This window comes from Sinocyclocheilus anshuiensis, unplaced genomic scaffold (genome assembly GCF_001515605.1).
Source record: "Sinocyclocheilus anshuiensis isolate Anshui unplaced genomic scaffold, SAMN03320099.WGS_v1.1 scaffold129, whole genome shotgun sequence".
In the NCBI taxonomy this organism is placed as follows: domain Eukaryota; kingdom Metazoa; phylum Chordata; class Actinopteri; order Cypriniformes; family Cyprinidae; genus Sinocyclocheilus; species Sinocyclocheilus anshuiensis.
This window is the reverse complement of record NW_015537946.1, coordinates 936,120-962,655: the sequence shown is the minus strand read 5'-3', so window position 1 is coordinate 962,655 and position 26,536 is coordinate 936,120. Positions and strand designations below refer to the sequence as shown.

General features: G+C 36.8%; 1 protein-coding gene across 1 annotated transcript in view; it reads right to left on the bottom strand.

Moving 5' to 3' along the window:
- The window catches only part of LOC107664136 (leukocyte tyrosine kinase receptor-like), a 76,575-nt gene that overhangs the window by 29,621 nt on the left and 20,418 nt on the right, over positions 1–26,536 (bottom strand). The window contains exons 5-13 of the mRNA XM_016454598.1: positions 21,011–21,177; positions 19,763–19,854; positions 11,985–12,104; positions 4,915–5,080; positions 3,560–3,707; positions 3,240–3,350; positions 2,469–2,610; positions 1,011–1,181; positions 820–918 (exon numbers count right to left, since the gene is read on the bottom strand). Coding sequence (XP_016310084.1) covers positions 820–918; positions 1,011–1,181; positions 2,469–2,610; positions 3,240–3,350; positions 3,560–3,707; positions 4,915–5,080; positions 11,985–12,104; positions 19,763–19,854; positions 21,011–21,177 — 1,216 coding nt within the window. The remainder of the gene's footprint in view (positions 1–819; positions 919–1,010; positions 1,182–2,468; positions 2,611–3,239; positions 3,351–3,559; positions 3,708–4,914; positions 5,081–11,984; positions 12,105–19,762; positions 19,855–21,010; positions 21,178–26,536) is intronic.

Here is a 26,536-nt window from a genome sequence, read left to right as displayed (position 1 = left end):
GTATGTTAGACTAGTTTAAGTGTTTATGTAGTATGTTAGACTAGTTTAAGTGTTTATGTAGTTAATAAAGTCTTACTTGTATCACACTTGACGTTGTTCATTGTTTGCTCATAACTGTCCCTTAATCATGCAGATTTATGCTACAGGCTCTGTGTAGAATTGTACAGTAAGAAAGTTATTTCCCTTAACCAGGAAATTAACGTTCTTAGAATTGACAGACAGTTGACCCTGAGAGGTCAAGTAAATACTTACAGCGGATCTAAATATTTATAATTAATTATAACTAGTTACGAATAATTATTCATATTTCCCCGTGAGCTGATTCGCTACAATATATTTAAAAGCTGCAATAGCTATACTGTAGCTTTGGCCTAATATGTCTTGCTATTCTTCTTCAACTGAAAAAGTTGATATAAACCCTCTTTTTTAGTGCAAGGGATTGTGTGCAATGTCAGCACAAAAGCATGCAAGACGTTCTTTGAAAATACAAAACAGAAAGGCAGTCTACACCATCTGGCCCTTTTGACTTATTATCATCAATGTACAATGATTTGGGACACACTGATCTTAATCTTCCATCATATATAATATGGACAGCATATGCATACCTGGATTCACCAGAAAATCAAAAGTGTACACATTTACTAATCACATTGACATTTCATGCCATGTAGCCGAATGGAAGGGGCTATCAGACTCTGATGCTGGATGACAAAATAATCGTATAAACTTCATACACTAGATTATAGAGGACATAGGATAAGTGCATGGTGTATAGTACATAAATTAGGACACGACTAAAGAATCTGTATTCTATACCTTTGAGTGGCTCCAGGTACATTTCCCCATCAGGACTTATGAATGATGTTCCATCATCTCCATCCTTTCTGGGATCATTATTGTGCCAGGCACTGCCCCCTATGGCCATGGAGGTGAGAAACATTAGCAAAATGTAACAAAACTTAAACAAAGAGAGATATAATATAAACAAGGCTAAAATTCGGTCTAACCTCTGTATCCTCCACCTCCTCCACCAGCCGTGCAGGCCCCTCCACCGCCTCCAAAACCTCCTCGAGTTTTCCAGCCCATGACTTGACAGGGTTCTCCACCCTGGCCTTCCAAAATGAGTGGTCTACCCCCTTGAGGAACAGGAGCAGTGTCATTCCAGCCTCCACCACCGCCTGAAATCCACAAAGCCACACAGATCATAAAAATGGCATTAAAAGACACTTGTGCTCCATTTCAGTTTCTCTGCGTGGCTAATTAATTTCACAACAGGTGACAATATAACTTTTTTTTTTTTTTATCTCCATCCTCCAACAGATCTATGAATGCAGTGGCACAGAGATTTCTCCAGAAAAAAATTGTCTCATATGAACATCCCGATTCCTCTAAAGCAGGTCAGTGCTGTTGCTTAGCATGAAAATGTTCAAATAAAAATGTGGCAAATTATTTCAGATGTCAAAGCTGTCCCATTTTGCTAACTCTCTAATGGTTTCTTAGCAGCACATGCTTTGCTGGGGGGGGAAAAATACTAATAAAAACAACAAAAACACTTAGGTCATTCAACAAGTTTTGAATGTAGACATTTTTTAGAGACAACTTCCAACAAGGAAAGCAAGATAGGAAGGATCGATGGATTCATCATTGCTAGATGACTGTTCTGAGGGCTTTTTTTTTTAGGGTGGTTACTAGGGTGTTCAGTAAGGTTCAGTAAGGTTCAGAAAGGATCAGTAAGGAAATGATGGAAACATATTGAATAGAATTAGGAGTGAAGGTTTTGTAAATAGAGCACATTAGGGGAGCTGGCCTTTGAAAAGAGTGCCTCTGATAGAAGCCATACTGAGTGCTCGGCAGGACACAACCAAAACACCCACAACACAATGACATGCAGAAACTTGATGAACAGACACACATGTGCCATCAATTGCGTAGTCTTGAAAGCAGAACACACTATTATTACCATACTGTTGTTATCATCTTCCAAACAGTTAGCAAAAAAGCTTACAAGCACATGGCTTTTTTGTTGAATAAATGTCAAGAATATCCAAGATCCAAGACTAATTTCCCGCCTCAGTCTTATTCAGACAATGCTACAAAGAATTTGAAGAAACCACGTCAAAAATCATATTCAATCTCAGACTGAATAAAGGACTATTTTGAAGCCTAGCAGAAAATAAAATTATTATGTCCATGTCCAGGAAGGAAAAAAGCCTGGGGGAAGCATTTTTTTTTCAGCATTTCAATCAAACCTGACATCCTGGTAAACAAGAACATAGTTACAACTATCCACATGTAAAAAAAAAAAAAAAACTTTTCTTCCCTATTTTCAATATGTTCTGCTTGACTGCTATTGTGAGCTGTTTGCCAGTAAGAGTAATACACACTAGTTCAGTAACGCTAAACATTTGCCTAATTGATTTATAATACAGTCAATCTGTAATTTATTGCACAACTGTTGAGGTTACCTGCAGTGCCTGATTTTCCATTGCGGCCAGGGATGCTGGGATCCCTGTCCATCACTTCCTCTGGGGTTTCTGATTGGCTGCTGTAGCCACGGCCTCCACCTCCAGCAGCAATGAGTAGCGGAATGTGGACTCCATTCACCACCTGTAACCAATGGAAACATTAACAATTAAACTATTTTAACAGTGTAAAACTTCTGAATGTCACTGAAATGTGAGGTGCCATGATGCTACTGTGGGGTTGTCAGGGTGTTGCTATGCTAAGGTGTTAGCATGTTACTGTGTAGTTTCTGCTGTGCTCAGGGTGATTGCTTACTGGCCCACCCTCATTCTGTACATATGGACCATTCCTTCCTTCTATTTATGGCTTTGAGGGCTTTCTCATCAATTATTATTGGTGAAATGGAACCTGGAAAACTGAGGGATAATTCACCCAAGAGTTAACATTTTATTCATCAGTTACTTACTATCAAGTTGTTCCAAACATGCATGAGTTTCTTTGTTCTGTTGAACACAAAAGAAGATATTTTGAAGAATGTTGGTGATCAAACAGTTGATGACAGCCATTGACATCCATAGGATTTTTATTTTTTTTCTGTGGAAGTCAATGGCTACAGTCAACTGTTTGGTCAACAACATTCTTTAAAATTCTGATGACAGTATTTACATTTTTGGGTGAACTATCCCAAATAATCCCAACTAATAGATGTACACATATTTAAATGTACAAATGTTGGAAATATCCAATTTAAAATGCATTTTATATAGTGTTACCTTGAAGACATAGGTGCCTCCTCCTCCTCCACCACCTCCTCCCTTAAGCTGGGTCTTGTTTATGGATGGTCCTTGTTGTTCCCTGCAGATCCGGTCCATAGTAGGCACCATCTAAGGAAGATCAAAAAAATTTAAAAAAAGAATGAATGCATGAATGAATGAATTAATTAATTAATTAATTAATGATAAATTAATGAATAAATAAATAAAATGCAATGCAATGAAATGAAATGAAATATCATATGTGATCCTTTCAGGCTTAACTAGATTTTTTTTTTAAACAATAGCACAGGGATGTATTGGTAGAAAGGATTACTCACATTAGGGCAAGCGTCCTCTCCTTCCTGTCCCACTAGAATATACAGCAGCTCATCCTTCTGTAACAGGAAGTCTCCGGTCATGTACACCCCATGTGACTTGTGGACAGCCTGCACACTGCGTCCGCCAGCTGCTCCGTACGCCGTGATCCTAAATCCAAGACAAATACGTAAGCAGTCATTTAGCAGCTGCTTTCATCCGAAGTAATTTATAGTGCACTTATTACAGGGACAATCTTCCTTGAGTGACCAGGGGTTAAATGCTTTGCTCAAGAGCACAATGGCAATGGTCCTTCACTCATTTTTTACAGGGATCAAACCAACAATCTTCTAATTACAATCCTTGACTTTTAGTAGCTACACCATCATAGAACTAGGGATGACATGAAAGCTCTGTTCCTAAACCTAGGAAGCTACCCTGCAGTTTACTGCCTACATGCAACATCCTAATTGAGATGGACCAGTCCCAGTATATTTTGATATTAGCATGTTGCTAAGCTAACAAAGTTTTTTGTTTTTTTTTACTTTAAAATGGCATAACACATTAATATTTTGTGAAACAGTCCATTTTAATTACCATACTTTCCAGAAAACAAGTTACACTTGACTATATACCACAAATTTGCACTGAGAAAAAAAAAAGTCAAAAAAATTAAATTTTTGTTTTAAAAACAATGTCTAAAAAAAAATGAAGTCTAAGAGTGCACTACACAAATATACCTTGCCTCACGTACTTCTCACATTCAGCACAAATTCAAATGTGTGTGTTTTGTGCATGTGCTTGATGTTAAATGCACTTCAGATGATAAAAAAGTGACATGTTATGCAAAACATATTTTTATTGGTATTTTACTATATTTGTAGTCAGTGTTTCTCACTACTCCATCAACCATCTTGGATGGATTGTTTAAGCTGCATTTAAATTTTTTCTTCCACACAGAGGCTACTTACAATGCCGTCTCAGTATTTGGCCAAATGAGATATTTCAGCAGACAGCATAATATTACCTTCTGAAACAGCATTTGTGTCAGAAGCATGTCTTAAAATGTTGTCTAGGCAGGCAGCTGAAAAAAAAAAATCTGTTTTCTTTACAGACTTTGCTAAGTGAATGTCATCATCAGTCTGGGTTCTACTGAAGCAATGCAACTGATGAAATGGGTTTTCCCATTCCTTCTGCTCCACAGACAACAATTTACCTGAATGACATGACGGGCTTGATAACAGGCAGCAACTGTGCCGAAGAAGAATGTTTTCCCATTTCATGGTCGAAAAAGTAACTACTAAACTCTTAGACGCTCAACAGTAGGATATTTTGACTTGTGGTGGTCAGGACATTATGTGTGTGTGTGTGCGTGCACCTGTATTTCCTTGTCTCTGGGACCCGCCACATCTGGATGCCCTTGAATGGTCCCTTAGTGCCCACAGTGACATTGACATTGGTGTTGCGGTAAGAGTTACTGCACTGAGTCGGCGTTGGACCGTCTTGTCCTGTTGCTCCGCAGGTGTGGAATATCCACTTGACAGCTGAAAACACACACAAATTCCCACACATACAGCAAATGTACTATTAGCTTTGTAAAATAAGAATTCTCCATATTCAGAGAGAAAAACAAAATCAGCACTATTGTTTTGGTGTAAAACGTGGTCAAAACAAGTCTGCAATCTTTCAGGTGTATTATAAAAAAAAAAGGAGAGATGCTATATGACGTGTTTGGCTGGCTGGGCTGTCAAAAAGCCATGGGCAATTTATGATTTTTCTCTTCTTAGCTGGAAACCTGTAGAGTGTCTTTCACCTACCTGAAAATAGCACCATGCAAAGAGTTAATTCATTGCTAAATGTCAAATGCACTTATTCATGAGAGGAATTAGGTTCTGATTGAGTTCACTTCACTAATACTGACAGCATTCCAGTAAGATATACTAGGCTCACATCCAGTGGATTCTAAAGGTTAAAGTGTATTACAGGTATATTGCACCACATTTAATTTTTCTGACATTTTTATCACCTCAGAAGCTACAACAGAGACTGAAGGCTGATCTATGTCATCTTCATGCGCTATTTATTGTCTTTGTTTGTAGTGTCCTAAAACAGTGGACATTTGCTGTATAGCCTAGTAAAAAAGAAGTACACTTTAGCATACTTTTGAAAAGAGTACTTCTTACGGAAATAATATACTTTAATAAATGTCTGGGTAACAAAAACTTACAAAAAAATTCAAAAAGGTTATAAAAGCGATGTAAAATGAATCCGTATGCATCAAGCAATTTAACTCAAGTCTTGTGAAGAAATACAATTGCTTTATATGATGAACAGATTTAATTGATAGGCTTTTATTCACATGTTAACACTCATGCATAGAGCAAACCACAAATGGTAAACACAGAAGCTTCTGCACACTTGTGTGGTACACGGAAATCAACAAGGTTTGGTCTAGTGTGTGATGCATGCACAAACTTCTGTGTTTACCGTGTGTATGTATGTATGTGTTTTGACTTAATTTGATATAAATAAAACCCACAATTAAATAAGTTTATCACACAAGGCAATAATATCTCTTCACTTGGATTAAAGTGCTTGAATTAAAACAAATAATGGCGCCTTATTAAGCTTTTTGGATCTTTTAAGTTTTACTTGGACTTTCAGTGGAGGGACAAAAACCTAATTTCATTAAAATATCTTAATTGGTGTTTCAAAAGTTTTCTCAGGGTGAGAAAATCATGGCAGAATTTTCATTGTTGGGTGAATTATCCCTTCAAGTGCAAACTTGATGTGTTTTTTTTGTTGACAATTTGATGCATGTTAACACACTTTTAGGAGACAATTAAAATCAATTGCAATTAAAATTGGGAGCGGAAATTTCTATTATTGATCCACTGACAGCACACAAATTAAAGAACACAGCCGCAGCCAGCTCATTTATATAATGACCAACTCAATCGCAAACAAGCAGAGATGATGATAATCAGGTGCGGGTAATCTACTAACAATACAGTCGCAAAATGGGTTAAGACATGCTTTTTAGGGGTGTTAAATAATAGTGCAAATATCAGGAAACTGATTAGCGCAAACCTTAGTAAGTCACCTTGCATGATTCATTTTAATACTCTCCTCTCAGAAATTTCAGTTCAAAAAGGCAAACTCCTACAAATGCATATGCAGTAAGGTCAGCCACATACATAACTGTCCACATTTTTTAATCGCAATTTTTTTTTCACTGCGTGTCTTTGGTAAATCCTGTGCTGGTGCAAGCTGTTAGTAAATCTGGCCCTAAATGTAATATCAAATAACAAAATCACAAGCAAATACTTTACATGTGCTTCAGTATGTGAGTCAACATGTCAAAATAAGTGTACTTTTTTTGTTTTTAAATATGACAAAAGACTATGGAAATTTGATGTTATTACAAAGTGCATTTTGTACTCAAGTGTGTACAGAAAAAGTCATGAAAGTGTACTGTCTTTAAGTATGCTTAGATGGCTTTTCATTTCATGAATAAAATCTGCAAGTAAAGTTTTTAAAAACATCTACTTTTAAGATTTGAAGTATACACTTGAAGTGTACATTCAATAAACATATTTTTCACTTCTCTTTCACAAGGGTAGATTGGAGGTTGGAACCAATCAAAGGGCAACCAATCCTGTTTTGATATTAATTACCAGAACAGAGTGGGATCAAGGTGAGAAATGCAAAGTCTCTTAGGTGTAAAAATATCAGACCTCTTTCCATGCAGTGATGTTATTCTAGTCAAGTCTGCAAATAAAACATCCGGATAAAAGTTTATTTCCTTGCCAGGAACCTACAGAGATCTGTAATTAGATCTGGGGATAAAGGAAGGTTTGAGTTGTAAGAGAGGTTTGCACCAGAAAAAATATCACCAATTATAGTCTTATACAATTTCCTTTTATTAGAGTTCTTGAAGGTTTGATTGGTGGAAATGGCTGAGTCATCGGAAGCTGAGCGGCGTGCATTATGAGGTTAGCGGCCCATCTCTTTTTTCTCATCAGAAGAAGCAATCACGCAGACAAAGTCAGAGGAAGTAATGAAGGAGACAAAGGCCGAGGGAGCTGATCTGACAGAAGAACATGCTCCCTCTCTCTACAGCGCTGCAGATTTGAGTCAGCATAAGGCAAACTCCCCCATTCAACTTTACTTGCCAAAATGAGATGCCATGGTGGCAAAGGGAGAAATCGATACTGGAGGAGGGACAGGGAGAGGGCAGGAACATAGAAGGTAAAATTAGAGATGGCAAGAGGAAAAGCAGAGACATGACAGAAAAAATCAATAGTTGCACAATTTATCAAACACATCAAAACATTTTCAAAGCTATATCAATTGACTGAATCAAGGGAAGATTGATGTGCAGCTTGATTTCCTTTTGAGTTTAAACAAAACAAACAATAGAACTTCAGAAAGCTTTACTAGAGTGTGTCTGGACGAACATATTTGTGTTTAATTATTAACTGTCTTGAGCAGTTGTGGTTTTGAACAGCTCAGAAATGGCAGGTTAAAACTAGACATAGGTGGTAAGACCAAGATATATTATTATATACTGTACGTCTTATTGCTGGAAAGCCAACTGAAAAAAATGGTGTGTATAGAATAAATAACCATGTGGTAATGCCCAATCCAGTAAATTATACTTATTATTTATAACTTGCATTAATGAATCATACGCCTGACCTTAGTGTAAAAACAGTTACATATTATGTAACACTATGTGACTGATTGAAGATTATGCGATTGGATGAGCCATAACTGCTATAAAATATAGCCAGTTTAAATATTTGTACGTTTTTTAGCTAAAAATACGTAGCGATTTGTACATTTTAAATGTCGAAATACGTCTAAATTGTATGTTTTAGCATTAATGAAAACGTACAAAAATGTACGTTTTGTGTTTGTAAATGTTACGTATTAATTCCTACGTATAAACATGAGACCAGGCTGGACAGAAGAACATGCTCCCTCTCTCTACAGCGCTGAAGATTTGAGTCAGCGTAAAGCAAACTCCCCTATTCAACTTTACTTGCCAACATACTTGCAGTTGTGGTTTTGAAAAGCTCAGAAGTGGCAGGTTAAATCTAGACATAGGTGGTAAGACCAAGATATATTTTTATATACGTACGTCTTATTGCTGGAAAGCCAACTGAAAAAAAATTGTGTGTATAGAATAAATAACCATGTGGTAATGCCCAATCCAGTAAATTATACTTATTATTTATAACTTGCATTAATGAATCATACGCCTGACCTTAGTGTAAAAACAGTTACATATTATGTAACACTATGTGACTGAATGAAGATTACGCGATTGGATGAGCCATAACTGCTGTAAAATATAGCCAGTTTAAATATTTGTAAAATATAGCCAGTTTAAGCACAGGCATGACTCCGCATTGGTTCTGTATTTTAATTGTGGGCAACTAACAATGACCCCTTTTAACAGGTTCTTATTTGTCTTGACTTGAGTGCATTTTTTCCCCATTGCTTCATTAACCACAGCATAACAGCACTGCAAATGTGCCATCTTTTGATACTTTTCAACTGTTGCACGGTGTGTATTATCATACCACAAACTCATAACTGAAGCTGAGACTCAAAAATCCCAAACACTTCACAGACACCATTACATTTGTTCATCAAAATGTTGATGAAAGTGTATTTATAATTAACAAAGTTTGGTCATAACAAGTAATACAATCTATTCATAGTCCATTCAATGAATGTCTGATGTCTGACACAAAGTTGTGTTTTCATAGTTCATGAAAAATATTATGAAATGTGAGTTCCACTCAACTATGACTGGATTAGTAACCTCTCAATGCACTAATCATGTTTGCAAATGGTCAGTAAATTGGCCTGACTATATAATTTGGGATTGGTAAGATTATTATTATTATTATTATTATTATTATTACTATTAAAAGAAAAGTCTCTTATGCTCTACAGTAAAACAAATAATGTCATGAAATACTATTTAATTAAAATTTGTAAATGTTAATTTAAAATTGTAATACATTTTAATTAAGTTATTCCTTAGCAAAGTTTTTTTTTTCTTTTTTTTTTCTATAGGATTCTTTGATGAATAGAAAGTATAAAACAAAAACAAAATTTTTCTTTTTGTAAGTGTAAATTTATGTACGGTCACTTTTGATTAATTTAATGCATCTTTCATAATTAAAAGTATTAATTTCTTAAAAATAAAAATAAATTAATAAACCAACACTATTGCAAACAGTAATTAAAGGGACCTCAACGCAACCAAATTTCGAGCACATCTGAAAAAGGAAAAGAGAGAGAAAAAAAATTCTGAGCAAAATGGTAATAAAGAAATTAAACTATCGTCAATGAACATGAAATGTATCCCAAGTTGTAATGACTCATATACTCCCCCTCACCACCACATGCAACAGTTTACAGAGCTGCAAAGTTCAAGATGATAAAAACAATGAGGTGTTAGCAAGAAAAAGTCAAACAGTCAGTTTCATAGAAAATTCAGCACTGAATCTTCCTCCTTTTGCCTTTTCAGACTCTGCAGAGAAGAGTTGGACGGTGTTTTTTTTTTTTACCGTTCACAGCTGAACTACACCAGAGAACGGCCTGTGTGAATGAAGCTTGCTAATGAGTCTTGATGAATAGCAGATTAGTTGCTCGTTCAGATTTATTAAGGACGAAATGGCGTGGGAGTCATTTCGCAAACACTCAAGCACACCGTATTGATAAATGGCTATGCTCCAATGAGCATGAACATAAGAGGAACACCTGTATATTCTATGAGCAAGCAGATCAGTCTTCCCAATGCTGATGGCATTTGGTAGGACATTTTCAAAGGTCATGTGCTAGACGGCTGATTTTATAAATTATTTGTGCATGTTCAATAGACAATCATGCTAATGTGAAGCAACGTTTTACAATACATCCGTTATGAGCAATTCTGATCATTTGAAAGCATTAATGTGAAATTTCGACTCTGGATATAGTATCGTGACAGAGTATGTTTTAGGCCTTATTCACATTTAATTTGATTACAGAATGGCACCTGCACAAACACATTTAAGAGACTGGAAGAATGCGAGCTGTTTTTGAAAGCAATTTGAGATGAGCAGCTATGAGAAATTCACTATACTATAATAAATGTGAAGATGCAAATTATTTGTCTTCAGTAGCACTTCCACTATTTAGTACAGATTATGACATGACTTGTGTTCCAGAGGCGATTTCAAGCAGACCACCAACCAAACCACCTGAACTCTGAAGTCATACTGACTCAGATATACACCAAAAGCTGTAGTGTGAAAGCACCCGTAGATTATATAACCGGCCTTTCAACAGTGTTTGATTTGAAGAAAATGGTGCGGCAATAGCCCAGTAGATGGCACACTTTCTTTTCTCTGCAGTGCACTTCCATGACAGAGAGAGAGAGAGAGAGGGAGAGAGACAGTATCTGAGCCTCTGTTCATAAGCATTCATCTTCTGTATCCATTAGAAGTCCAACATATTTGGTGTACTCAAGCATTTCAACAATTTCAGTATGCTCAGAAGGAATTACGTCGTCTGGACTTTGAATTAGGTGCTCTGATGTTTGCAGTGCATAACTCATAACTTGCTGTGAAAACAAAGATTCCAGAGTTTTTATAAAGCATGGTGCTACCATTTTTGGAATTAGGAGTGTTGTTTAGATCTGGCATCTGTGTTGTCAAAATATGTATTTAGCATTATTTGAGAAACTGATTGGCGTGTGTTTCAATTAGCATTATCCCAAGAACAATAGGTTGACACCTAGGTTATTATATTTTTGAAAAATGTTCAACTTTTTATTTTTATTTTGCTTTGTATGTTGATTTTCTATTGCAATTATTTTGGATAAACAAATTATTATAATTCATTTACATGAACAACAGAAAACCATTTTTTTTTAAATCACGTTAACATGCAGTATGTAATTGGTGTACACTTTACTCTTGTATATATTCGGTTCATTTCTCCACAGTGTAATTTCTCGGATGTCAATAGGGTTGCAAAGGGGTGGACATTTTCCGGAAACATTCCAAAAATCCCTGGAATATTCAAAACAAATCCTGGAAAGTTTCCAAAATTTCTGGAATATTTCCAAAATTTACTGGAAATTTTTCACCTTTTTGCAACCCTACATGTCAATCAGACAGCTGCCTCTTGACTTACTGGGTTGGATAGGCGTAAGAGACTAGTTTAAAACAAACCATTGAACAATTACTAAAATTTTGTTTGTTTTGGTGCTCGTCTACTGTATCGTTTCAATACAACAGCAAGAATAACTGTGGTCTGCACCAGACTTCAGACCTGCAATCAAATTGGGGGCAAATTTCAGTCAGAACAAGCTAGATAAAAGTTAGAAATGACTCAAAAAACGACAAACAGCTCAAACACATGAAAGTAGTTAAAACTCACATTCTGTAGACGCTCCAGGCCCTCCATAGAGTGCTGTAGTGGTCTTGATGTTCTCATTGCTTGGTGTGAACAGCACTTGTGTGGGGTTTGTGGGAGCCACCGGAGGAAATTCTCCATTGGCTGAAGATGAGAGAAAAGACACAATACATTGTTGTGGTCCAGCAATACTCCTGCAGCTAGAGAAAAGGTTGCAGGCATTGTTAAAACACAGTTTCTGTAAGCCTATAGATAATAGCTGTATTTTGGCTCAATAAAAAGTTTTTTTAGATCATATATTTCATGACAATATCCGTTCTAAAGCTGGTAATGGTGTCCATATCTTTGTCTTGAGAATTGTTTGAATAAATGAGACATGCACTGAAAAATGGCTCAACTGTTTGCATAGCTTTCAAATGTTAATGGTATGCTAATAAGGTTGCTTGCTGATGATGTAGCAGTCTCAAATGGGTGAACACTTGACCTCGAAATCTTGATATGCATTACTCAACAGGGAAAATTCCATGTCACTTAGTCACTACTTAAAAATGCACGTCACAATGGACCAAAAATTTGATATACAAATAAAATATAACCTTTAGTGATAATTGCTAATGCATCAAGCATTTATGGCTATCTATCATTTTTATTTTAATTGGCAAAGCTGTAACATCTAAGTCTGATGCCTTTGCATTTCATGAGGATTTTTCTGCTTTTTTTCACTCTTTGACTGGATTTGACATCTCCATCACCTCCCATCATACAATTTTCATTGTCCCTCTTGGAGCTTAAACATGCAGAATATAGAGCAGTTTGGGTAAAACATGCATTGTCTATATAATTTTATACCAATTGCATTGTCCAGTTCTTGATTCTGGGCTGCGGTGTTGATTGTGCAGCTATGAAGTAGTCCAGGATTGTTAAACACATAACATTGGCAAATCAATTTTCAGTTTTGGGCTGCTTTAAAGAAGATATTTTATTGGTGGCACAAGGTTCAGAAAACCTGAAAAACACATACATGTGTTGACCATGGTATAAGCAGAATTACTGAGATCATTGCATTATTGAAAATTAATGCATACTGTCATGGGTTAGGAATTCAAAGAATTCTTCAAAATCTCAGAGGGATAAAATATCTGACAGAAACAAATATTTAAGCATTTGTCTTCTAAGAGTTTCTAGACAGTTTTATTTTAATTACGAAATATGTTATACTTGTACTTATCGGACATAAAACACTGACTACCACAACTTCACAAAAGTAGATAACCACCACCAGTGGTGTCAAGAGTTTAGTTCATATTTCTTAATTACTATGACAAGCCACACGAGCTTCTGCATTGTTCCAATTGTCAACTCACTGTGAAGACAAATCATCCTGTTCCCCCAAAAGTAGCTGCTCAGACAATACTGTGAAAAATGCTACCTCTCATGATCGCCATCCCTTAATCATCGCTTTAAAAATACTCATCTACTCCCACAAAACTCCCGCACCACACCGAGTTGGCATCATTCATCACAATCTGGACTCCCTGTTGCAAGCGCCTTCCCATGATGCACCCTGTTGAAGGTTTATTATCTGTCGTCCCATTTTAGGAATCAAGAAGGAATTTGATCTGTTAAAATCATATCTCTGAGACACCCTGCCTTGCGTCTCATGCAAAAATTAGAAAAACGTTTTATCTTTCACAATTAACAGACTAAATCAAATAATTCAGTAGTTACTTAAGAAGTTGTGTTTAAAAATTACAAAAATGCATTATTTAGGTACACCTTGATAGTACTGGTTGGAAGCCCTTTTGCCTTCGGAACTGCCTTAATTCTTTACAGCGTAGATTTAACAAGATGTTGGAAACATCCCTCAGAGATTTTGGTCCATATTGACCTGACAGCATCATGCAGATTTTGTAGATTTGTTGGCTGAACATCCATAATGCGAATATCCCAGATTACACCACATCGCAAAGGTGCTCTGCTGGACTGAGATCTGTGACTGTGAAGGAAAGTATAGTGTGCTCTTTGTCATCATGTTCAAGAAACCAGTTTGAGATGATCTGAACTTTGTGCCATGGCCCATTATCCTGCTGGAAGTCACCATTATAAGATGGGTAAACTGTGGTCATAAAGGGATGGACATGGTCAGCAACAATACTCAGGTAGACTGTGGCATTTCAATATTGCATAGTTGGTAAAACGTACTAAAAATACTCCCCACACCATTACAACACCACCAGCAGCCTGATACGAGGCAGAATAGATCCAGGCTTTCATGTTGGTTATGCCACATTCTGACCCCACAATCCGAATGTCTCAGCAGAAATCGGGTTTCATCAGGCCAGGCAACATTTTTCCAATCTTCTATTGTACAGTTTTGCTGAGCCTGTGTGAATTGTAGCCTCAGTGTCCCGTTCTTAGCTGACAAGAGTGGCACCCAGAGTGGTGGTCTTCTGCTGTAGCCCATCTGTTACAACCACTCGATTGTAACAAGTGGTTATTTGAGTTACTGTTGCCTTTCTATCAGCTCGAACCAGTCTGACCATCCTCCTCTGTCCTCTGGCATCAACAAGGCATTTTCACCCACAGAACTGCCGCTCACTGGATATTTCCTCGTTTTCAGACCATTCTCTGTAAACCCTAGAGATGGTTGCTCGTGAAAATCCCAGTAGTTCATCAGTTTGTGAAATACTCAGACCAGCACCAATAACCATGCCACATTCAAAGTAATTTAAATCAACTTTCTTCCACCTTTCTTCTGATGCTTCAGCAGATCATCTAGACCATGTGTACAAGCCTAAATCACTGAGCTGCTGCCATGTGATTGGCTGATTAGAAATGTGTGCTAATGAGCATGTATGTATATATGTAGTTGCCATTTTTATCTATATTAATTGAAAAGGGAGGACCAAAAATCATGGTGAGAAAAATATCATAAAATGCTCTGTACAATACACACAATTGTTACTTTTTATGAAATAAACTGTTCCAGATGACAGTGCTATACTTGGCAGGCAGTCATCCTATATAGAAATCGAACCACTTGTAGTGTAGTTCATTGATTTTTGTTGATTATAACGTCATTCTTTTGTTTTGCACTGCTCATTTGCAGTCTAGACACGGTGTCATATGTGATGTGACTGTCTTAGGGAAGGGCGAGGTTTTTCAGTTGGATTTGTCAATGCATAAATGAGATAAATAGAATAATGCACGCCGCTTATGTGTTTTCAAATGAAGCATAGAGTATACATTTAAAAAGTGACATTCTACATTTTACTTTAAAAAATGGACATAATACGCTACTTGTAATGCATTACCTATAACATTAATGTGTTGTAACCACTAGGCCATGTGATGTCTCTGACTATTCATGTATTTTTAATTCCACTATGGATGGCAAGTTATGAGTGGTTTGACTGCAGCAGCACACACTGCAGTAGACAACTTTGGCTGGTGGTCAAAGACAAGATTTCTTGAACTATGGAAGAATTGTAATCCTTTGATCCAGGGAGAACTGTCACTCAGCAGTTTTTTTTTTTTTTATCTGCCAGGACAATCATAAAACTGTTTAGTCATCACTCTTCAAATACTCCAATATGTCTCCATATCCTACTGGCCAGCTGCGATATTTGCATGGTAGGTCTACGATAATCCAAATCCTAGAATGACCTTAAGACCTTACTCTGGAAAAAAAAAAAAAAAAAACTTTAAATATAAAAAAGTAGGTAATCTTTCCGAAATTGTCTAAAAATGTCTGTATTTGCTGCCATCTCTTCATTTTACTCATCTGCACACACAGGTTGATATAGCATAGAGCCCATTTGAAATAGTGTGTGGGCTGTACTGATGTCACTTTTATTGATAGTGAGAGTAAAGAATGGACAGGAAATAATGGGGCTAATTCGATTAGGAAATGATGCAAGTCAGACTCAAACTTGTGTTCCTTACATCAGAACCAAGGCTCAATGTGTTAAGGCTGTGCTAGGACACAGCTCCGTTTTGTGTTAGTATTCTTATCTCATATATACCCTGAAGGTCTGAATGAATTCAGATGAAGCTGGAAGTCAGAGCTGTTTCCTGCCCACTGTCAGTTTCTATTAAGGGGGATGTCAGATGAGGACTTGTATATGCGTGCTTTGTAGTCTACATAGCAGTACTTATTGGAGAGCTGCAGGGAGAACGATAAATCAAACACGTGCAAACTTGTAAAATTCTTTTGAGACAATAATAGGCAAGAATACATGGAAATTGCAGCTACATCTGTAAGCTTGAAAACTTAAGCCACACTTTAAAAAATATATGGATTTCATTGCATTGTATGACAAAATATCAAACAACAAAGTGTCACCTTTAAATATTAATGTATGAGGTCAGTTTTCATCATGTTCACTCTACCAAATGAAAAAGCAGTTATAAATTATGTTACATTTAGTTAAATCATGAATCTCTTGATGGTGCAGGCTGATGGTCCTGATTGGTCTCTGTTACATCTACAGTCAATGAGCTTGCTGCCTCTCATTTAAGTTGTTTGGTTCTATGTTTGCTGTAAGCAAGACCTCCATTTCCCCCAGCTCCATTCTACACGCACTACATCTTACATGTCCACAGCTGTTTATCTGAGGATGTATTGCCAGTAGCAAATCTTTTGGGGCTGCTAAAACTGGGATGGAAATAAATAAAGGGAACTTAAACACACAACATGCAGCACATGAAAAAACATTGACAAATTTTCTTGAACTATGTTGGTGACTCTTCGCAGACAGTAGGTCAAACTGAAGCGTTGCATGGTTTAAGATTCAATCTGAACTTTGGACATTCTTTATCTCCCTTTGTCTACAATTCAGTATTCCAATATCTCCATTCAAATGGCATCTCTGGCACATATAATCCCTGTGAGATACATCGGAGAGTTCCACTCATGTTGCTGAGAAAGCAGGGTATTCCAAGTCGCTCGTTAGGGAAACACCAAACCATCGCTGAGCAGCTGGCATTGTCATAAATGCAGCACTGGGTGATTTTATGAGGTTTGGGCACCACAGGTAGAGTCGTAGAATGACAGAGTCTGGGTATAAAATCGTAAAAAAATAAATAAAAAAAAAACACTAATATGATTTTCCTGGCAGCTTTTTTTTTTTTTTTACTGTTCCATCACAGGCTGCCGCTCTGGGTAGGCTATGCAGATTTTATTATTGATATGGCTGCCTGTTCCGAAGAGGAAACTAATAAAAACAGGATAAGAGAGTCTGCCACCATACCAAAGCCAGGAAATAGAGGTAAACACCCACATAGCGAATCCAATGCCATCTGCTTCAATTGGAGAAGAGTGAGATGAAGTTACGGCCCTTACAGGAAAGACACACAACAATAGAACTGTTCAATCTAATTATCACCACATGACAGAGGCCACGCCCACAGCAAAATTGGTTTGTGGAGTTTTTTGCAGTAGAATGTTACCACAACCTCATCACAGTGGTAGTCCTACTGGAGCCATCTGGGGTTAAGAGCCTTGCACCATGAAACAATGTTAATAGATCATAGCTTGTGATTTGTGGGGATAAAAGCAGCCTTCTGCTTACCAGCTCTGAGCTTTAACCACAAAACCAGGGCTTTTCAGCTCCAGTCCTCCAGGCTTCAAGGCCACTGTCCTCCAGATTTTAATTTCAACATTCAGACATGTTGAGCATTTCTGCATTTGTTACAGAATTTTAATGAATTAGTAAGTTTTAGGTATTTTATTAAGCATTAACTTTGAATAAGTGGTTTCTGCTTAGTAGAATATTTGGATATTTAGTAGTAAGTAGTTGTTTAGCCGTTTTATTTAACTTATTATTATTATGTTTTTTTTCCCATGTTGATTTTATTTCTATTTTAGTTTACAAATAGTTTGTTTTTCTTTATAGTTTAAAAATGTTGACAATGGTGGAAATGTAGGTGTTTATATTACAATCTCACTAAGACTAGAATAACTTTTAATTTGTTAAAAAACTGAATTAACAAGGATGACTCTCTAGGAGAATCTTAATTATAATCTACTTTCATTCATTGTTAATTCATGATCATTCACAGTACATTAAATAATGTTAAGTTATACAACAACAATAAACATTTATACACAAAAATTAACATTAACTAAGAGTAATGAATGCTGTGATAGTATTATAATTTGTTACTTGATGATAGCCATTGCATTAACTAAAGCTAACAAATACAAGCTTACGGTAATGTGTTTACCAAAATCCCTTTAATTCCTCATTTTGGTATCGTTGGCAATCTGAGCATAGTTTATGACACCGAGATTAAATTTATCCTGTAACTGAAGGAGGCTGATGTCACATTACTTCAGCATTTTTTTTTTCCTCTGGAGAAAAAAAAATCTAAGATTCATCCATTCTATCTCATTGCTGTAGGAAAAACAACTGATCTTCTGTGTTTTTTCTATCCTACGGGCCTTGTCCCCATATTATGTAGCATGCACCAAATTTTAAACAATTACATTTTAAACAAATCAGTCATGTCAACGATGCACAATGCTTACCCTTGGAAACAATGCTGGATGCTTAGACCGCCAACCCTAGTGTGATGATGTATAACTATAATATTTAATTTAGGCAGGGAATGAGGGCATAATGTATAACTCTACACATTCCGAAGTGTCATCGGAAAGGGAAATGGCAGAGAGGATGGAATAAATGGCAGCCACAGTGCTGCCGTATCAAATCAATGTGTGGCAGAAAATGGCGTCAGATACAAATTGCTGGGCAAATATTTAATGGAGCAAGTGAGCCATTCAACATCAGTGGCACTCTCTCTCATGCCAACGGAGAGAGATTAGGACGTTTTGTGAAGCGCTCAGATCTTATAAAGATATATATCTCATCGTGTCTAATGATGCCCTAAAGTCATCACACTGTGAGGATTAAAGTCCCAGCCATCAAGAGAGAATATTCCCTGCGCATATTATTAATGTATGTTCAGGTTAAGCTGTCTGCTTTGCTGTTTATTACTGGTCCTTAATGCAAGGATACATTATTGAAAGCTAAAACAAACTGGAATTATAAATTAATATGTTTTAAACAGCACAACAAACAACTGTAAAGCCCTATGCACTCCTTCTGGAAAGTAAACCACTTTTTCCTCGCACTCTTGCCAGGGTCTACAAGGGCAAATATATGAGTCAGTGCCAAGTTGATTCGATCTGCCAAACGCTGAAGCAAACGCATTGGTTCTTTCAAAGAAAAAAGTGAGACACCATAAGGATTACAAATAAATTATCTTATCCTGTTTAATCCTAGAGGTTTGCATTAATGATTCCAATTCCTGTTCTTTTCCCAGCTGCGCAATATCCTATGCTGATCTCCTTCAAATCCCTCTAAAGAGCCCTCTCAGACGCCTCACAGTTTCGTGCACAATCAAAATGTGGAACACAAGAGGATGCTTTTCTTATCAATGTCCTCTTAGCACTGGCTTAAAGGTCTTGTCATTCTTGTGTCATCATTGACCTAGCAATTGATTTAACATGTCAGAATCGCTGTACAAAGAGTTTATTCCAGCCTCAGCAGAACATTCGGAAAGTCCTGTATACAAACCTTAAACATTGCAAGCCAATTCATTTTCACAATTCACCAATTTCAATTCATTTTCATATACATGTGCATTTACATGTAGTCCAAACAAAACTACCAGCCACTAAAACAACGAGTGGATGGTTAACGCTTACATTAATTATTTCTTATTAAAATGGTTACTTCTCACATATCAGGATAGAAAATGGTAGATAATGAATAAGGAAAAGCTGTGATACTTACTTTCAAGGAAGCATTCCATGCTCAGAGTAAAGTTATCCACAGCAAATGCAATTCCTGCACTAGAGGAAATATCAGCACTTCTCTTCTCTCTACTGCGTTAAGCTTTAACCCTTTCCTATACCAACCGTATGTGTGTGTGTGTGTGTGTATGTGTATGTCAGACCAGTTTAAGTGTTTATGTAGTATGTTAGACTAGTTTAAGTGTTTATGTAGTTAATAAAGCCTTACTTGTATAACACTTGACGTTGTTCATTGTTTGCTCATAACTGGAGTCCCTTAATCATGCCGATTTATGCTACAGGCTCTCTGTAGAACTGTACAGTAACAAAGTTATTTACCTTAACCAGGAAATTAACGTTCTTAGAATTGACAAACAGTTGACCCTGAGAGGTCAAGTAAATATCTACAGCGGATCTAAATATTTATAATTAATTATAACTAGTTATGATTACTTATTCATATTTCCCCATGAGCTGATTCGCTACACTACAGTAGAACCCATCAAATTCCTAATGCTACATTATTTTGATTAAATCCCTGGGATTTAAAACCCCTCCCCCTTTATTAACTAATATTTCTCATAACAATAAATGGGTCAGAATTGGCTCTTTGGGTCATAGGGCATGCAGCTATACTGTGAAGTGTTGAATAAATCTAAAAAAATTGGACTACAGCAAGAAAAGGAAGGAGGCCAGGAATGCAATTTTAATCGCCCTCTGGGGACTGGAATTAGCGAGGCTCCGGATAACAAGAGCGGAGGTTGGGGCGTGGGGAATTGTGGGGGTTTTGGGAGGGTTAGATGAGATTCCAATCAAACATGTAGAGATGTAAAAGCCTTTTTCTTCTGCCCTCCTTACTCTTACAAGTCAAGAACTGTTTCGAATTGGAGGGAAAGTGTGGATGAATGATGAGCCTCCTCATTGATTTTTTATTTTTTATTTTTTTACTTCTGGATAGAGTGATAAGGTGAGCACGGGATGTGCAGTGCTGTGCCGGGACCATAGACAGGGACATGGCACCAGTGCAAATAAAATGTGTGGGTTTGTGTGAAACCAAATGTAAATGACTACAGTTTGCACAATGGTGAGCGAAAACTTCTTGCGTATGCATCTGAAACTTGAATTTGCATGAATTCTTAGTGGAAAAATTCCTGCAATTGTTTATCTGATTATGCCATTGTTAAGTTTCAAATCAAGTGCATACTCAGACCACGTTCAGCATAAATTTGATGGTTGTGACTAGACTTACAGATCCACCAAACCGAAGAGTGGTAGGGTAATGAGTTTCCACCCTTTCGCCATATTAGCTTCGCTTGTTGAGTTCCAGAGACTCCGCTGACCCTCAGGACCTGTGCTGTTCTCTAGAATCCAGAGAGATAGCACTCCATTTGAAGATCCACATACCCAGAACTTAACCTATAGAAGAGATCACAAGATTCGATTTAAACATTGATGCATGTGCCGTCAACCATTCTTTTCCAGTCTCAAAGTTGGCAGTCATTTACTGAATGATTACGCATAATCTATTCTCAGCCTCAAATGGACAACCCACAGCCCTTTCAATGATCGTTTGTTGCATATTGCACACAAAAGCCAAAAACTGGCAGAAAACCAGCAGTTATAATATGCAAAGGAAATCTGGTTTATTACAGAAAGTGCCTTATTCACATAAGTTTTTGCCAGGAGCTTTTCCAGTCACTTTTTGAGTGGCACAATTAACGTTTGTATACATTTGCTCTAAGCATTTTTGCAGTAATTCATCAAATGTTTAAAACAGGTACATATCCAGATGCGCAGTGCAGTCAAGCACCCTTTAGGCCTTTAAGAGAGCAGTTCAGGTGCTTGGTTTGCATTGGTGAAGTGATACTGCACAGTCCCAGCAAAGTGCACCCGACAGTGGTAGTCTGCTGGATTCTTCATAACCTAGCACTCATATTTGCATAATTCATAGGGTACCAGGTGCAAAAACAATGCAGACAGCTCATGCAAATTAATAAAGCAGGAGTTGATTTTTTAACAATTGGGCATTATATATATCCATAAACAGAAGTTTTTTGTTGTTGTTGTTGTTGTTTTTTTTTCAGTCATATATGTTAAAGGAGTATTCAACACAAGTTGAGCTCAGTCAACAACACAATGATGATGATAATAATAATAATAATAATAATAATAATAATACATTTTATTTATGGGCGCCTAACATGACACTGAAGGACACCTTAAATAAAACCCATAAAACAGTTAACAAACAATAAATGTCACAACCCACAATAATATCTATACAATCATTACATAAAATATCAACCGCATGCTTGTCTTCAAATGAAACAATGATCTAAAGTTGATTACCATACATCAAATGACTTACAAAGGAATAGGGCCAATCCATAAATAATAAAATGCTTACTCATGCATTTTTTTATAGAATAAATACTCATTTTTTTAAACAAATTATTAATGTAGGTGGTTTTATAAACATATACGATTCAAATTTCTGCCCTTAAATCCTCCAAAAATTGGCCCAATTTTACTTCCATTACTTTTTTTTTTGTTAACTTCAGCTTAACTTCTACTGAACTCCTCATATTTATTTAAATTATTATTTATTTATTTTTTGGATGAACACAAACTATGATGATAAAATCTACATGCATTTCCACAAATATATTTGCTGTCATTCATGAACCAGGACTGCTGCACTATTATGTTATGTCATCACGGATTTCATATTCACCCATCCTACCACAAATCCTGGTCAGTCACTTTTCCATGTTAATCAGTGGTTCTTGGTCAAATGAAGCTGCAAAATAGACAAGGCTTTGTGTCGATGTCAAAAATCTGGCTCTGTGAGACAATGTGTGATCTAGTGCAGGTTGTAACCCTTGTATCACATCTGCTCAGAGGTTCATCTATTATGAGGGACCTTTATTTCGGGCGACTTGCAGCAGGTTGTGAAAATGGCAGCTGTTGAAAGGAGCAAGGCTTCTCCTATTACAGAAGCCATGCAGAGAACAGTGGCTAGGGGGAGAGATCACAGTCATGATCTAGAGTCTTGGTTCGTGTCTGGATCTAGTTCAATATTCTGTCATGTCCCGCTGTGCCTCCACACCGCTCTGGGCACCGTTCATACAAGAGTAAGCCCTCACCTCAAATCTAACTAAAGCTGTCAGTCAAGAATTCTCATAAAGCCCAAACGCCTACCTCCCCACCTGTGTTCCTATTTATCTACACTGCATAATCTCCCTGACATTTTCTCTCTTTTTCTTACTTTCAATTTTTTTATCCCACTGTTTCTCTCTCTCCTCCATCTCTGTCAGTCTGCGTACACTCCGTTCCCTCTGAAACTGGCTGTTTGAGTGTTTTTCTTCTTCAGGAAGTCTTTTGCAGTTGTGTAATTCCCCCTTCCCAGCAGGCTTGTGTGTGTGAGCCACAGACTGATGGGGTCAAGGTCTATGAATTCTGAATCTAAAACGGAGACGGTATTTCAAAAGCTTTCCGTCTAGGCGAGAGCCAGACATTTTTCCATTCTTCAAAACGGACATTAACATTTCACATTTGGTTGCCAAATTTCCATGTAATTACATTCAAATGACATTGAAATGTGGGTACAACAATAACCTTCTGACACTGGGCTACATTCTGTCAGTAGCTATTACAAAAGCAACTCATTACAGCTATTGTGCATCCTAAAAATGTCACATATAGCCTTAAACACTGAAGTAGTACTAGGTCAAACCAAATCAACGTTGTGAAAAATTTCGGATTTGCAAGCTAGCAATAAAACCATTGTTTTCCGTTGAGCCAATTCATGTTTTCGCTGGTTGTTGAGGGCATTTTCTTTGCAGTCCATTTATTTTAATAAGATTTTTCAGAACTTACGAAAGTCTTGCTCTGCTCTACTTCTGGACAAGAGCGACAAACTCAAGTGCCAGTATACAGTCCCGACATGAATAGACTCCTCCCTTTACGATAACAAAATTAAAATGAAGCGTTATCTTATAACTCTAGTTAAATTTCATATAGCCTACGTAAAGGTACAATTTTCTCTGTAAATTTGCAAAGAAATAGAAAACTATGTATCTGTTAATTTGAGTAGCCTAGTAGCCTATAAGGAAAGCTAAAGACCATTTCTCTAACTAAAAGAAAATAAAAGAATTAAGATATTATAGACCGAGAAGTCTCTAATATGTTTATAATTATTTTTATTTTTATTTTATTTTATTTTATTTTATTTTCACTCCCTTGCTGTATTGATGTAAAATAGTTTGAAGCATAATAATAAAAAATTGTTATAGTTTGTAGCATAAAAAAGTAAAAAAAAAAAAAAAAAAAAAAAGACTACAGTGTAAGAGCTATTATAATCACCCTTGACAATTGATCAAAAAAGAACAAACAAACAAAAAAAAGTGATTGTATATGTGAAACAGTACACATTATGCAAGGATAAAAAAATAAATAAAATCACATAGCAGTACGCTAAAACGGTCAAAAGCCAAAAAGCTATTTTTAGTTAAAATGGTAAAAATAGTCAAAAGACCTCAATATATTGAAGTAGTGAGTGATACTCATTTTGGGTGCCCATCTTGGAAATAAAACTGCAAATGCATGTATTTTAACATTTTTAATTCAATTTTGTGTAGAATTGTCTTGTAGTTAAAATTATGTGTCAAAAAGAAAATGTAAAAAAATTGCAATCTGATATACTAGTTCATTCATCACACTGGGAACAGAAGGTCACATCAGGTGTACAACACAGCGTGCTGTACAATTTATTTGTTTTGAATAAATTTGATTAAATTTGTTAAATTTATTCAACAATTCATTTATTGAGATGGTTTTTACACATTTTAATAGGACATTATTACTGTTGGAACTATATTTAAGACAATATTTAACTATATATTATATGATGAATCACATTCTCTGACAATCTCTCTCTCTCTCTCTCTCTCTCTCTCTCTACCACTGTTACCTTTAGCTCACTCAGTGGAGTTTGGATGGAGCTAAATCTCTCTCTCTCTCTCTCTCTCTCTCTCTCTCTCTCTCTCTCTCTCTCTCTCTCTCTCTCTTTCATTACCACTGTTACCTTTAGCTCACTCAGTGGAGTTTGGATGGAGCTAAAATAAGTCTGCAAAACTTATTTGGATATGTATTGTGAAAAGCACCATACAAACAAATATCAATCGAACTGAAAATGCTTTCATTCAGGCTTACACATCTAATTGCAATCTATCCTTTAACAGAGAATAAAGGGTTGCTTTAGTTCAGTGACGATATAAAAGTTCTGTCTTGACAACTCTCTGAGAGTTTAGCATGGTAATACATGACAGTGTTATTGTGTTTGGTCTTGGCAGAATTGATCTGCTACGCTGCTGCTGCTGCGGCAGAGCAAGTACCGAGACTTGCTGCTGCCAATACATCCACAGACATGCTTGTAGGAAATATATGAAGGTAAAATAGTAGCAAAGCTTGAGAGCTTGTTGATTTGAATGTGAGAACTTGTCATATTAATATTCGTATTTGTAAATTGAAATTTACACTCACAGCTCTGATGTGAAAAGCTGAATGATTTGCACACACAGAAAACAATCAAAACACCTGTGTTCTGAATTTGAGAACCGGGGGGTGGGGCTGGGGTGCGAATTAAGTCATTTTATTGGTTGATGCCAGTCAGCGCGACTTGCCGTGCAGAAAGAAATTCTTTTTATGCAAATGTATCAGTAAAACTCTCAAATTAGCCAAATTAGCTTTTACAGGATTTTAAGCCACTATTCATCTTGGCATTCAAGTATTATCTGGTAGACAAACAGTGCAACATATTTCATATGCTTATCCTATATATTGCAGAGCAGTTTTGTTTACTGTGTGGAGACGTGCTGATATCGCGTTTGGTCTCGTTCTGTATCGTGTATCTTGTCAGTTTCTGCGCTTGCTTGGCCATTTGTTGTGGAAAAAATAAGGGGTAACACTTTACTTGAAGGGGTGTGCATAAGACTGACATGACACCTTCATAATCATCTCCACTCTGAAGGTATACGTGGCGGCCTTAGCTGCTTACCACGCCCTTCTGGGTGGTCAATCATTGGGAAGACACCCACTTATCACTTGTTTCCTCCGTGGCACCCTGAGGCTGAGGCCAGTACAGCGCACTAAGGTGCCCTCATGGGACCTGGCTGTGGTTCTGGAGGGCTTATGCAATGCCCCCTTTGAACCCTTAGAAGAAGTGTCGGTCAAGTTGCTCACGACTCAAGACTATCTTTCTCCTCACTATTTCCTCACTGAAAAAGCGAAAGGAGAAGCAAAAGTCAAAGTCCCAGATCTGAGAGGCTGTAAGTGCTGACTTGTGGTTGTGCAGCGAAACTGAAGTAAAGTGCAAAAGTAAATATGTAATTTTACACATTTGTAGTTATTAATCTGCAACTTAAAATTCAAAACACGGGTGTTTTGATTGTTGTCTGTGTGTGCAAATCAATAGATTCAGCTTTTCACATTAGAGCTGTGAGTGTAAATTTCAACTTACAAATATGAATATATGACAAGTTCTCACATTCAAATAAACAAGCTCTTCAGCTTTGCTACACTTTTACCTTCATAGAAATACTGCTGCTGCACATATAACATATGAAATTACCCCCATATATAACCTACATGAAATTAACTCATAGCAGATCTATAGAGGTGGAGCTGGGGAAGGTGGAGGGTTTCTGAAATGCACTGCAACTGCTACAGCAAGCACTAGCCAAGTATTTGAATGTTGAGCAGCAAGATAATTTCC